Here is a 14,053-nt window from a genome sequence, read left to right on the forward strand (position 1 = left end):
GAAGTCGGAGAAGTGGAAGCAGCGTAGCCTGGAGTCCTTTTCACCGGGTGGGAGCAGGGGTACCGCGGGTCCTCGGCCCCGCAGCGAAGCGGCCCCGAATTGCCCAGCGCCGCAGGACGCCCGCCACGCCCCACGCCGCCCTGCAGGCGAACGAGGGAGGCGGCGAGGCCCCGCCGGGCCACCGTAGCGCTGCGGCTCGGGCCTCTCCTCCCGCGCCGCCCTCCGCCCCCAGCCTCCCCGCGCCGCGGCAGCTCTGGGCAGGCAGCGCCGCCGCCGCCGCCGCTTCCTCCTCTGCAGCCGTTCGGCCGCTGCGTGACGCGTCGTTTCCTCCCAACATGGCGGCCGGGGCAGGTCGGCGGTGATGGAGGCCAGTCCGCGGCCGCGGCGGGTGCTAATCCCCACGGTAGCTAGGGCAGCCGTGCTCTCTTCGGGCTTCTGAGCTGCCGCCGCCTTGTCCCTCGGCTCCCGGCAGACGGCCGCCCGGACTGGGCTCCCTCGCCGCCCCTGGGCCGGAGGGGCGAGTGAGGGGGGGTGGCCGGGAAGCGACCCCAGGCAGGAGAGCGGAGGTCCGACGGGCGCGGCCCTCTAGGGGTGGCCTCTTAAGAGGCGGTGAAGACCTCCGTGCCCCTCGCCTGCACCGCGACTGCTCCCACCTGCCCGCCCCTTCCTGATCCTGCCGCTGCCCTCCACGCCTCCTCTCCTCCACTTCCACCCCCTCTCCTTTCTCTCCTCTTCTTCCCCCTCCTCCTCCTCTTCCTCCTCCCCTCCAGCCGCTGGGAGCCGCGGGTCGGACGAGCCGCCGCCTCCTTCTCTGCGTCCATGTATGAGGGGAAGAAGACGAAGAACATGTTCCTGACCCGGGCCCTGGAAAAGATTTTGGCCGACAAGGAAGTGAAGAAGGCGCATCACTCCCAGCTGCGCAAAGCGTGCGAGGTGGCGTTAGGTGAGCGGGGAGGAGGCCCGGGGCGGGGGTAGGGGCGGCCCGCGCGGCAGCCGCCGCCGGAGGTGGGGTCGTCTGGGGCTGCCCTAAGCCGGCGCCGCTGACCTCAGGGAGCCCTCGCGAAGCTCTTTGCTCCCTGGCTGGAGTTGACACTAACTCGGCTGGATGTGGGGCAGAGGCAGGGTGGAGGAGGAAGGGCAGTAAGCTAGGCTCGGGGAACAGGGCAGGGCTTGGAATCGACTTGAGAGTATGGGAAGATTTTGCTGATGGACCGTGCGGTGCGGACAGGATATCACCCTTTGTGATGAGCAGAAGATGAGCTGTTGTTTATTAGCTTGAAAATCGAGGTGGAGCTGATTTGTCAAGATTGGGCGTGGGAAGGGTTCCGTATCGTAATTTCGATAACTTTGTCGTTTGGTGTGATACTTTGGGAAGATAGGCCGAAGTTGTTCCCTTGTTGACAGTCTTGAGCAGGGGTTTGTAAGAGGTGTAGCCCATTCTGACATCTCTCCGCCTCCGCCACAAGAAAAACAGAGTGATGTTGTATGTGACTGGACTGACCTGGAAGAACAAGACCAGAGGTTAAGGGGTGGGGGTGGCGATATAAAGGCGAGGAAGTGAAGGACCTTTAAATATGCTGGCTTTATGACAAGAAAGGGAGGTTTTGAAATGGGGAAAATGAAAAAGACAATGACACCCACCAGCCACATGTCTGGACAGTGGCAGCTGCTCTCAAGCTTGCATTCTGATCTGTAGTTCAGACGGAGGAGATCTAGTGTACTGAAGCCCATAGCAGAGTAATTCCAAACAATACCTATAGTGAGGACAGGCAAGATGAGGAATTGTTAAAGGGAGAACACTGATCTATGGCATCCGTCAAAGATGAAATCGTTTAAGGAGAGACCAGGACATTTAACACAAAGATGAATTCCTAACACTTAGGCTTTTATTTTATAGCAGTGGAAATAGACTATATCGGATTGACAAGAAAATGAAACTTGTTAAATGGGCTTTGGAAAAAAAAAGTGTTCTTGAAGGGAAAAAAATCCAGGGTAACTTAAAGGTGTACTAAAGTAAAGCGTGAAGACAGCAAAGACCTTTTAATTATTAAAATATACTACTTTCTAACTTGCTATAATCTATATTGTTTTAACTTCTTTTCTGGATACTTTAAGGTGGTGATGTGAAAAACATTACCATAGAAATTTTCGTTAAAAATTCTTTAAATCTGTGGTATAGTGGGTTTAAGTTTAGTTTTCTGGCCCTTCGTGGATTAGAAGTTCATCTTTTATTATTCTCATAGCTAATGAAAGACTATTTTAGGTATACGACAAGACATTGTATAGTGTAAAAAATTGAATTTACATCTAGGTCCTGAAAGGAGTAATTATTCAATTGGGGTGGGATGAGGGAAGAAATGATTTTTAGAGTTTTTAAAGGAATTACATGTTTATAAATAATGTGCAGGTTAAAGAACTCTAGAGATTCAAACTAAACGTTTAGTTTGAGGCCAGATTTTCCATGTTAAATATATTTTTAATATACTAAATTATAAGTATTAGACTGAAGAAATGGAGTGTGTTTTATATACGTATTTTTTCTTCTCCAAAATGCCAATATAAGTGAGTGGGTTTTTTTTTTTTTTTTTTTGAAGTTGATTGATTTATTTTGAGAGAGAGCATGGGAGGGTCAGAGAGAGAGGGGGAGAGAGGGAGAGAATCCCAAGCAGGCCCCTCACTGCCAATGCAGAGCCTGACATGGGGCTCTAACTTATGCATTGTGAAATCATGACCTGAGCCAAAACCAGTAGTCAGACACTTAATGAACTGAGCCACCCAGGCACCCCTAAGTGAGTGTGTTTTAATGGAGAGTTCAGTGGAAGGAGAATCTGGGATCCTGGGTTAAATCGCAATTCTGTTACATTGCAGTATAGTCGAGTCTTTGGGCCTTAGTTTCCTTCCTTGTAAAATTGGGATATGGAACTTAATGATAGTAAGGTTACATCCTCTCTAATATGCCATGAACGTGAACACACAGTTTTGTTAACTTGTGCATTGAATATTCTTGCCCCTCTTTTTTTTTTAATTTTTTTTTAACGTTTATTTATTATTGAGAGACAGAGTGAGCAGGGGAGAGGCAGAGAGAGGGGGAGACACAGAATCCGAAGTAGGCTCCAGGCTCTGAGCTGTCAGCACAGAGCCCGATGCGGGGCTCGAACTCAGAGACTGCTAGATCATGACCTGAGCTGAAATCGGTCACCCAACCAACTGAGCCACCCAGGCGCCCCTTCTTGTCCCTCTTGATTGGCACCTTTAGAGGGCTTATAGCTTGGTCCTTACCGTATCTAGGTATAGGAGCTACTTGGTAGTGAGTGTGCCAGCTATACTAGGAATTGTCTATTGCAGATTTTGCTGGGTTTTTACTTTTTGTCTGCCTCTTCCATATAGTTAGCAGAAGCTTTATTATGAGGAATGTGACTACCCAGGCAGGGGCTAGGCAACACAGTACTTTCTTAAGATGTATAAGGCTTTTTCTCACATTTTCTAGGAGTTACATTTAGTCTCCTGCAAAATTTCATTGAACAATCTCAAAGTAGTTAATCCCTGATGAATTTAGTTTCCTTCCAGTCATACATTTACATTATTGCCAAACATAAACGGATAGGGATAACCCATTTCATTGTTACAGAAAGTATAATGTCTTGTAGTAAGATGGTATCTTCAAATATGTATTGTCCCTGGAAACTATTATAAGTCTCCCCTTGGTCTTCATTGTTGAGAATCCAGGCCCACTTTGGTCTCTTAATCTATGTGGCCATCAAGCAGGATGGGAATGTAAACTGGAATGGACTGGTTTGGTCATCTCTGATGTAGATTAGGTTGTGAACAGGTAGGAGTTGGATGGAGGAAGTATAGATGTGAGTGTTATAATCCTTCTAAATATACTGTGTATATAACTCTTCTGAATACACCTGCCTGCATCCTTTCTCTTCTCTACCCCCAAATATTTACTGAGCACTTACTGAGGAGTTGAAGGGAGATGGGCAATAAACAGGAAAATGTATGGTATGTCAGACTTTTAATCCTTTTGTGTTTTAAAATCATTTTATTGGCATGTGAGGAGATTTCAGAGCACTGGTATTCCAAATTTAGTTACCTTTTACTATAGTGACCCATTATGAATAGGAATTCTGTAAATAATACTGATGAAATTATATTTCATCACAATTCTTAAGAAAACTATACTTTTTCGTTAAACGTTTTAGGACACCTTATCTAGATTAGGGGAGATTTTTATTAAAACAAAATCCATTTGCAAAGATACTATATACAGAAAATTTCTATTTTTTTCACAAGAAAAATAATGAAAACTTTAAAGGGTATGCAGATTATTTAAATTTTTAAACAAATTATCTTACATTTCAGACTTTATTTTGAAGAATGGCAAACAAAAACAAAAACCCAGAAAAAAACCCAACAAAAAAACCCTTCACATCTACATTGTTAAAATCACTGTGAAGCCCACAAGCCCAAGAACAGCTCCAGGTTGCCCTCTCTTGGTACCTGCCCCACTACAGCTCTCTGCAGCTAAGACCAAACTCTGCAGAGGGCTTCTAGGCTGCCCTAGCTTAGCTTGATCCATTCCTGCTCTCTAGAATCCTGAATTAAAAATAGTCTGGCCATCTGCTGGCAGATGAGACAACAGCTGAGCTATTTTTAGTTTCAAAGAATTTAGGATTGTTAGAGGATCAGACTTGAAGGTAGCATTGTTTGTCTTTCCGGGAGGGGAGGTTGCGTTTGTGCCATATTCCAATTAGGCCTCTAAGTTTCAGGAGTTTCTTTGATGTTAGGTCTATGACTAATTCAACTTCTGCTTCTAATATCAGATATCTATGAAGATACGCTGCAAATGTTAGGATGAACTAGTTCAAGGTTGGAAGTTGGCACTGATACAGAATAGGAGTGAAAAGGGTGACCAGAAGAAGGTTTTAGAGGCAAGGGGAGGCATTCAGGGACAGTCATAAGGGTGGGATCCCTTGAGATATGGGAGAATGATGGAGAAAAAAGAGGACTTGTTAGGGAAGTGATTTTTGCATCAGGGTGTGAATTTGTGTTGTTTAGCATATTCTAAAGTGATCCTACTGATTTAGTTTTTTTATTTAAGAATCTGTTACCTACCATTATAGTTACCCCCAGAAATGTAAGTAAAATATTTAGGCAAAAAATTTTGCTTCTTTCTGTACCTCCAGTCCCAGCCTTATTTTGGTTAGTGGTTATTAAAAAGGGATATATGGGTGGAGGGGAGATTACTTGAGTGCCATCGACCCCAATTTTATGCTTTTGGTAATATCAATTTTTTCACCGTTTATGAAAAAAAATAGTGACTTACCCCAAATAACATCCTGCAGTGAACATTTTAATTATAATTTAAATCCATTAGCAAGTCTCCTTTTAAACCTTTCTTGTCATCTAGAGTAAAAGGTGTCTTTGGTAAGTCAGGCTACCAAGATTTTTGAGATAGCTGGGGAAAAAAGTAATGAATGAAATGATTGATGCAAGATTCTGTTAAGTTTGAGTTGAAAAAAGTAAGTTTGGGTTTCAGTGCATATACTCTTTCCATTCTGGAGATTTACAATCTACATTAACATAGTTAAGATTCTGAAAAGTCCTCTAGGAACAATATCTGCTCTATTTTGCTTATTGAAGTTTTCCCTAAGTTTATTTGACCCTTTTCAGTGTCTGTTAACACCTCTGTGAAACATTGTTCCTTGGAATTTACTTTGGAACACTATTCAAGGGAAAGAAAGGCCTTAATGACTGGTAAGGTAGAGATACAATAGGGTAGATACAATAGCCCTACGTATTGATGGGTCTCTTCTCCAGAAGAGTCTTTGTGTTTTTGGAAAGCAGTTCTACTGATAGTGTAGGAAGAGGAAAGGAGCAGTTGGGCAGAGTGTTATCAGATCAAAGGACTGTGAAATGGGAACTAGCCCTGTTTCCCATCCCATCTAATGGCAAGCAACTGGTTGTCATTCCTGATAATACTTAACTTGTAGAGAAACTTCTGTTGGTAATTGTTTTTTTCAAAGCAGAATAAAAATGTATTGTGAATACATTTGAAATATTGTATTCACATATTGTGAAATAATTTGGGGAAATATTTGTCGTAATATTCCTCACAAAATGGAGGTGGGGATATTGGAGAAGGGAAATACATGAAAAAGTTATTGCTGCCATTCAAAGTTAGGTGTGTTCTTCATTTGGGTATTAGTTGTGCTAGCATGTGCCAAATATTCCACTGCTTTCATGGAACTTACTTTCTAGTGCATTGAGGTTAACAGTAAAGTACAAACTAATGTAGATCATCAAATTGTTATTTTCTGAAACAGTAGTTCAGAAGGTAAAGGGAGAATGACCCAGGAGTGCAGTTCTAGATAGTGTTGTCAGGAACGGCCTTTCTATGAGGTGACATTTCAGCAGAGAAGTGACAGAGATTCAGCCTTTCAAATAACTGCATGAAATAGAAATAGAGGTAGCAGTAAGACAGGTGTATGTTTGGTATGTTCCAGGATGAAAGGAAGTTTGGCTGGGGGAGGGGGAGAAGGGGACTGGATTGGATTTTATTCTATTTGTGATGGAAGCCACTGGAGAATTTCATATAGGAGAGTGATATAGCAGATTCACACTTTAAAGGCTGACTTTGGCCCGACATGGTAGTGATTTTGACTAGGCTGGTGAGGCAAGTGAGAATTGGCTGCATTTGGAATATATTTTAAAGGAGTCCACAGGACTTGCTGATGGGTTGGTTGTATCACAACAGTCTTGAAGCCAGAACTGTAGGGTTGTTGGAGAGGGCATTCACCGTGATGGGGAACACCAGGAGAGAAATAGCCTTTGGGAAATAAGTTGTTACAGTAAAACGTTTTCATCTAACTCTTTGTATGTATTTTATAATTTTTTAATGATAGAATGTCCTGATGATATAATAGGAAACTTTCTACTGAGAAAGGGCAAATTAAAATGATAGGATATTTTCAACTGAGAATGCACAAAACAATTTCAAATTTAAGTTTTTTCAGTGAGGTTTTTCCTAAAGAACGAACTTTCACGTATTTAAAAACAACTGGTCAGGGCGCCTGGGTGGCTCAGTCAGTTGAGCAACCGACTTCGGCTCAGGTCATGATCTCGTGGTTTGTGAGTTTGAGTCCCTCATCGGGCTCTGTGCTGACAGCTCAGAGCCTGGAGCCTGCTTCCGATTCTGTGTCTCCCCCTCCCTCTGCCCCTCCCCCACTCATGCTCTGTCTCTGTCTCAGAAATAAACGTTAAAAAAAATTAACCCAAAACTTGTCTAGTCCCTTTTTGGGGTAAGATCTTTATAGATGTAATTAGTTCAAGATCTCCAAGTAAAATCATTTTGGATTTAGGGTGGCTCCTAAATCCAGTGACTGATGTCCTTATAAGTAGAGGAAGGGACAGGGAGACACCTGAAGGAAGAAGGTCATGTGAAAATGGAGGTGGAAATTGGAGCTGTGCTGCCATAAATAAGCCAAGGGATACCTGTGTCACCAGAAGCTAGGAAGAGGCAAGGAGTCTTTCCTGGAGCCTTCAGAGGTAGTATGTCTCAGACATCTGGGCTCCAGAACTATGAGAGCAAATTTCTGTTGTTTTTAAATAACCGAGTTTGTGGTAATTTGTTAACGTAAGCCATAGGAAACTAGTATAAGTTCCCTTTATCCTAACTTTTCAGACCCAGTTTGATTTGAGCTTCCATTTATACAGTCAAATGCAGTCTTTGGCTGATTTGTTTCAGAAGTTACAGAAATTTCATAAGTTACCTAAATTTTATAATTACTAGAAAGTAATTATTCTGAAGCTTTAGAGTGTGTGAGTCTCTTGAAAAAGTTCTTTAAAAAAGGGTCCTGGGCCCAAGTATTTAAAGGGTTTGTGTTCTTTTAGTATTTTTGTTTTGCTTAGATTTAGACTTGGTTTCACTACATTGGTCTATGTAACCTATGTTATCTTCTCATCCAGGAAAGATTGTGAAAAACAATCTTTAAAATATTTCATATCACAAAATTACCTCTGGCAGTACGTTTAGAAAAATCCACGTGGGGCAGTTAATATTTTTCTCTCAATTTTGAATCACTTAATCAGCTGTTTAATAATTCTTTACTTCTCTAGAACCTTGCTAAGAAATGACATAGTCAATAAAAAAATAAGCAAAATAGATACGACAGCCAATTACTTTATTCAGAGGAGAGTCCCCTTGTCTTTACTCAGTCACTTTTTTTTAAATGTTTATTTTTGAGGGAGAGAGAGAGAGAGAGAGAGAGAGAGCAAGCATGAGAGGCAGAGGGGCAGAGCGAGAAGGAGACACAGAATCCGAAGTAGGCTCCAGGCTCTGAGCTGTCAGCACAGAGCTGACATGGGGCTCGAACTCACAGAGTGCAATATCATGACTTGAGCCGAAGTCAGAGGCTTACCTGACTGAGTCACCCAGGCAGGCGCCCCTCAGTCACTTAAATGGTACATAAGTCCAATAAATTTGGCAGTTTACTCTTTTTGTTTTAAATAAAACCTTATTTTCAAAAGTAAAACCGGGGGAAAAATCACCCATGACACTATTAGGTAAAGATAACCATTGCTAACTTTATAAAAAACAACTTTGTTGAGGTATAATTTACATACAACAAAATCTACCTTTTTTTTAAAGTTAATTTATTTAATATCTATACCCAATGTGGGGCCTGAACTCAGGACCCTGAGATCAAGAGTTGAATGCTCTTCCTACTAAGCTAGTAGCCACTTGCCCCCAAATTTGCCCATTTTAAATGTAATGATTTTTACTTAAGTTCATTGAGTTGTACAGGCATAACCATAATCCAGTTTGAGGACATTTCTGTTACCCCAGTAAGATCCCTAGTGCCTATTTACAGTTAATCCTTGGTGCCACCCCCAGCTCTAGGTATCTACTCATCTACTTTCTGTGTCCAGATTTGCCTTTTCTGTGTATTTCTTTTAAGTATAATCATACATATATGGTCTTTTGTGTCTGGTTTCTTTCAGTCAGCATAATGTTTTTGAGGTTCATTCATGTTGTAGCAAGTATCAGTATTTCATTTCTTTTTATTACTGAATAGTATTCCAGAGTGTGGATGTACCACATTTGGTTATTCACCACTTGATGGACATTTGGATTGAATGAATAATGCTACTGGAATATTTACATGTAAGTCTTTATGTGGACGTAAATTTTTATTTTGTATAGTTACTACCAAGGTGGAATTGCTGGGTCATATGATAAATCTGTGTTTAAATTTTTAAGAAACTAAGTTGTTTTCCGAAGTGGCTGCACCCTTTTACATCCCCATCAGCAATGTAGGAGGGTTTCTTATATCCTTGCCAGCCAAAATTATTACTTTTTTATTTTAGCCATCTTAGTTGATACGAAGTGTTATTTCTTTGAGGCACTATTAACTTTTTGAGGTGTTCTTTCCAGACTTTATTCTGAATTTTTTTTAATGTTTATTTTTGAGAGAGAGTGACCAAAAGCAAGTGGGGGAAGGGCAGAGAGAGAGGTAGACACAGATTCTGAAGTAGGTTCTAGGCTCTGAGCTGTCAGCACATGAGCCCTGTGTTGGGCTTCAACTCACGGACCGCGAGATCCTGACCTGAGCTAAAAGTTGGATGCTTAACTGGCTGAGACACTCAGGTGCCCCTCCAGACTTTATTGTGAACACACACACACACACACACACACACACACACACACACACACAGATGTATTCAAAAATTGAGCTACTTAATTTCTAAGGCAGCAGTAATTGTTTACTGTACGCCAAGTTGTGTGCCTATGGCTTTATTGGCTTTATCTCAATTTGTCCTCCAAACAACCATATGTGCTTAGGTGCTATTATTATCTGCATTTTACAGATGAAGAAACTGAGGTTTTTTAGAGCTTGTGTTTGGTAGAATTTATAGATGAGTGCTTCTTTTTGGCCTATTGTGGCCCACCTAACCTGCACCCTTACCCACAAAACTTTGTTTACAGTTAACAAATTACAAAAAGGGAAAGAATGGCCTCCTTGGAAACAGTCACCGTTAAGAAAAGAGAAAGGGCTAAATACATAACAAACAACTAACAACAGTACAGAAAAATATTGTTCTCTACATTTCAGTGAATCTCAAAAGTATTTATCTACTATGTGTTAATAATGGCATCTCTGAGTCCATCTGTCCATCATACAAGAGACCATTTTATCCTGTGTTCTGCTTAAGAAGTCAGCCAGAATCATGTGTATTTGTGTATCTAAGATTTTAAACAACATTGTAAAGTAAGATTTTAATAATTTAAGCCATTTGGAAAATTTAACTGTCCTGTGACACTCCCAAGGATTCTGGTGATATTTTATTATACGTGAGTTCCTCATCTTTTAAAAATATTCTTACTTTTTATCTTAGTATTTTATAGCATCTTCAAATCATTTTTTTTTTATTGTTTTTAACGTTTACTCATTTTAGAGAGAGAGACAGAGCGTGAGTGGGGGAGGAGCAGAGAGAGAGGGAGACACAGAATCTGAAGCAGGCTCCAGGCTCTGAGCTGTCAGCCCAGAGCCTGATGCAGCCCTTGAACTCACAGACCGCGAGGTCATGACCTGAGCTGAAGTCAGATGCTCAACCGCCTGAGCCACCCAGGCGCCCCTCAAATCATTTTAAGAACTCAAGTAAAAACAAAATCTTATTAAAATGTCATCTTATAGGAAATAAGCCTTTGTCACCTAAAAATAACTGGTTGTATATCTCAGTGGCTTTCATAAGAATATAATTATAATTATTGTGTAATTGTCATAATTTTCAGTTGTATAGTCTCTCTTCATTATTTCATAGGCTTTTTTTTTTTTTCTTTAAAGTGTATTTATTTTCAGAGAGACAGAGTGAGCAGGGGAGGGCCAAAGAGAGAAAATTCCAAGCAGGCTCTACACTGTGAGTGCAGAGCCTGATGTGGGGCTTGAACTCAGGAACTGTGAGATCACGACCTGAGCCAAAACCAAGAGCCAGATGCTTAAGTGACTGAGCCACCCACATGTCCCCATATGCATTTTCTGAATATGTATTTTGTCTTCCTACGAAGTATTTTAATAATGCATCCTGTTTTAAAGTGTTTTTTGAGTTTGGGGACATTTACATTTAAATTTTGCTTCACAGACTTTTATACATATTTTTTATTTATCCCAGCACAATTCATTGAGTATTGTATGTGCAGAATTATCTACAATAAACGCTGATATTGAGCTTGCTGAATTAGAGTATGGTCATTTATGGCTCTTATACTTTGTTCTGGGTGCAAGTATATAGCTGACTATTGAGGAAAACAAGACAAGAGTATTCATTCTCTTTAGATTTATTGGTTTTGACCTATTTTTATGCAACTATTCCTTTTCATCTTTCCTTTGCAATTTTTTTCTGTTCTAAAAATAGAAAACAAAGACCTCCCCTTTACCATCCAGATATGTATACTTTTGTTTTCTATAGATTTTGACTTTTATGGTACTTATTTTCTTGAATTTATTAGGGTATAATCTGAAGTATTTATGTAATAAGTTTATTTTCTCCCTTTGAATTGATAGTCAGGTGGTAAAAAAACAATTATTAAGTTAAAAAGCATTTTATTACTTCTTATACCATTGATGATTCTCAATTTTTTGTAGCATAGTGCCTAACATGGTATCTGATAGGATCGATTAGTCCTCATTGCCTCTTATTTATTTTTTTATAATGGTGTTTGAGTTTTTTCCCAGATTTTAAGATTTTATTTTTTGCTCTTTAATGCTTACTCTCGGCATCTTAATAACATAATGCATAGTCAGCATTTCTATCTTTTATTTTTATGTATAAGATAAAAAATGTTATAGTTGGAAAGAAATTGGTTATTTTGTTTATTTTTTTGGATTCTCTTACTTTATTCCTTAAGTTTTAATTCTTACATGGTAATTGAGAATGTGTTTAGTGCATTTACAAGCCAAAGCTAATGCATAATTTCTGTATGCTTATATCTTTAAAAATTAAAATGGAACAACATGCATCTTCTAATAATGAATAGAAATAAAATGTAGTATCTTTGATACCAGTTAATAATTAAATTAACAATTAATACTTAATAATTGAGCTTTTAAAATACCAGTGTCCAAAATAGGTATTTTATTATGATTAGAGGACAGAAGTTTAATAGTGAATACTATCTCCAGTTATTTTGCTACAGGATACATGGACAGAAAAACTTACCAGAATGTATTTTGTTTTTACAAATGGAATGATCAGTCTGTGTGTTTGTTATATGAAATGAAAGTTATTTTATTCTGTTTCACCCCAGCCCCCATTTCTATGACTATTAGAGAAGACTCGTGAATGGAAAATTAGGAGGAAAGGTACTTTTTTTTTTGGCTAATATGTAGCACACACTTTCCTTAAAAAGTCAACAAATATGTCAACGTATGGTATCTTAAATGTTTATATGTGATTATATATTCATTGGGTTATATTCCTTTTGAAATAGTCAAAACAAATATTTTTCAGTTTGTAATATTCCCTTACATTTCAAAAAACACACTTGATTAAGTGATTAACATGCCAAAATCTGATTTCCTTATAAAAAGGTTAGGCATTCAAATTATCATAATTATAATTCTTTTAGTTTGGTTGGTTTTTCTTGGTTTGAATGAAAATGTCTTTAGGAAAGAACAGTTTTTTCCAGTTTTACTACTAAATTAAAATTATACTTATGAATATTGAGCAGTTTTAAATTTTATATTAAATTGAATATCCCTTGATTTTTTTTTTTAATGCCTCCCTAAATGGTTTCTATCAATTTGGTCTCATTGAATACCACTTGTAAAAAATACAAACAAATAAGTGGCAATAAGGACTAATCAGATACCGTGTTAGGCACTATGCTAATCTAAATTGAGAATGCCTGATGGAATAAGGTGTGATAAAATGCTTTCTAAAATGTTCATTGAAGTTTTCTGTCTTTAACATTATTAAAGTTATATCAACTTTGACTAATAGCAAATAAGGAGCTTTGATTGTCACTCATGCATGCCTAATGCTATTCTGTATAATTACAATCTCTCATTAGTTTGCTTGACTAAAATTTCTTAATGTAAAGCTTTTGTTGATTAAATAAATTAATGTCTCCAAACATTTTGTCTAGGATAGTCACCATTAATAATTTGGCTTTCCAGGCGGTATGTAAAAAAATAAAAATACCTTTGTGTTTGGAAATTAAATGTCAAGAATGTTTGCTTTTCTTCAGTTTTCCATGTTTATTTTTTAAACTTTTATCCTGAACTTTGCACTTAAAAAAATTACCACAATATTTAGTTCCTTTTTTTTTTTTTTTTTTTGGAACCATTCCTTTTATGTTCATTTGCTCCCTGATCGTCCTTATCTCTCTCCCTTCTTTTCAAACCTGAGAATCTTATCAGCATTGATATATGAATCCATTCTTGATTCACAAAGACATGTTTGAAAGCAATTGAGACAATTAAAAAATCATCAGAAAGTAACTAGACACCTGGTTAATATCCCTTGATGTGACCTCCCAAATGACCACTAAATTGTAGAAATGGAGGAAAGTTCACTACATTATGGAAAACCAGATTAATGGCAATCTGTTACTAGATCTGGGAGGAATGAGAAGAAGCTAAAAGGATGAGAGATATCCTAGGTATCTAAAACTGTCTGACATAGGGATAATTCTTTTTTTTCCTTAATGAAAAAAGTTAATTTGAAATTGCACACAAAGTAATCAGTGACGTATGGAAATGTCTGCACTAGAAAACATCTGTGCATGCAAACTGCCATATTCCAGGAAGAAAAAAATTCTTTACATTGAGATTCTTGCAAGTCTAAATCTATAGATATGATTTAAAATTCAGAATAGGGGCACCTGGGTGGCTCAGTTGGTTAAGTGGTTAAGTGTCTGACTCTTGATTTCAGCCCAGGTCATGATCTCCTCAGTTTGCGAGTTCGAGCCCCGTATAAGAGCCTGCTGGGGATCCTCTCTCCTTCTCTCTCTGCTGCTCGCTTGCGTGCGCTGTTGTGCGCGCTCTCT

At 39.3% G+C, this 14,053-nt stretch overlaps 1 protein-coding gene across 1 annotated transcript in view; it reads left to right on the top strand.

The window, feature by feature from the left end:
* The first annotated feature begins 305 nt into the window (after positions 1-305).
* Positions 306-14,053, top strand: part of ARFGEF1 (ADP ribosylation factor guanine nucleotide exchange factor 1) — a 149,835-nt gene continuing 136,087 nt past the window's right edge. Inside the window, exon 1 of the mRNA XM_030303807.2 lies at positions 306-943. Coding sequence (XP_030159667.1) covers positions 820-943 — 124 coding nt within the window. The 5' untranslated portion in view covers positions 306-819. The remainder of the gene's footprint in view (positions 944-14,053) is intronic.

This window comes from Lynx canadensis, chromosome F2, assembly GCF_007474595.2.
Source record: "Lynx canadensis isolate LIC74 chromosome F2, mLynCan4.pri.v2, whole genome shotgun sequence".
NCBI lineage: Eukaryota > Metazoa > Chordata > Mammalia > Carnivora > Felidae > Lynx > Lynx canadensis.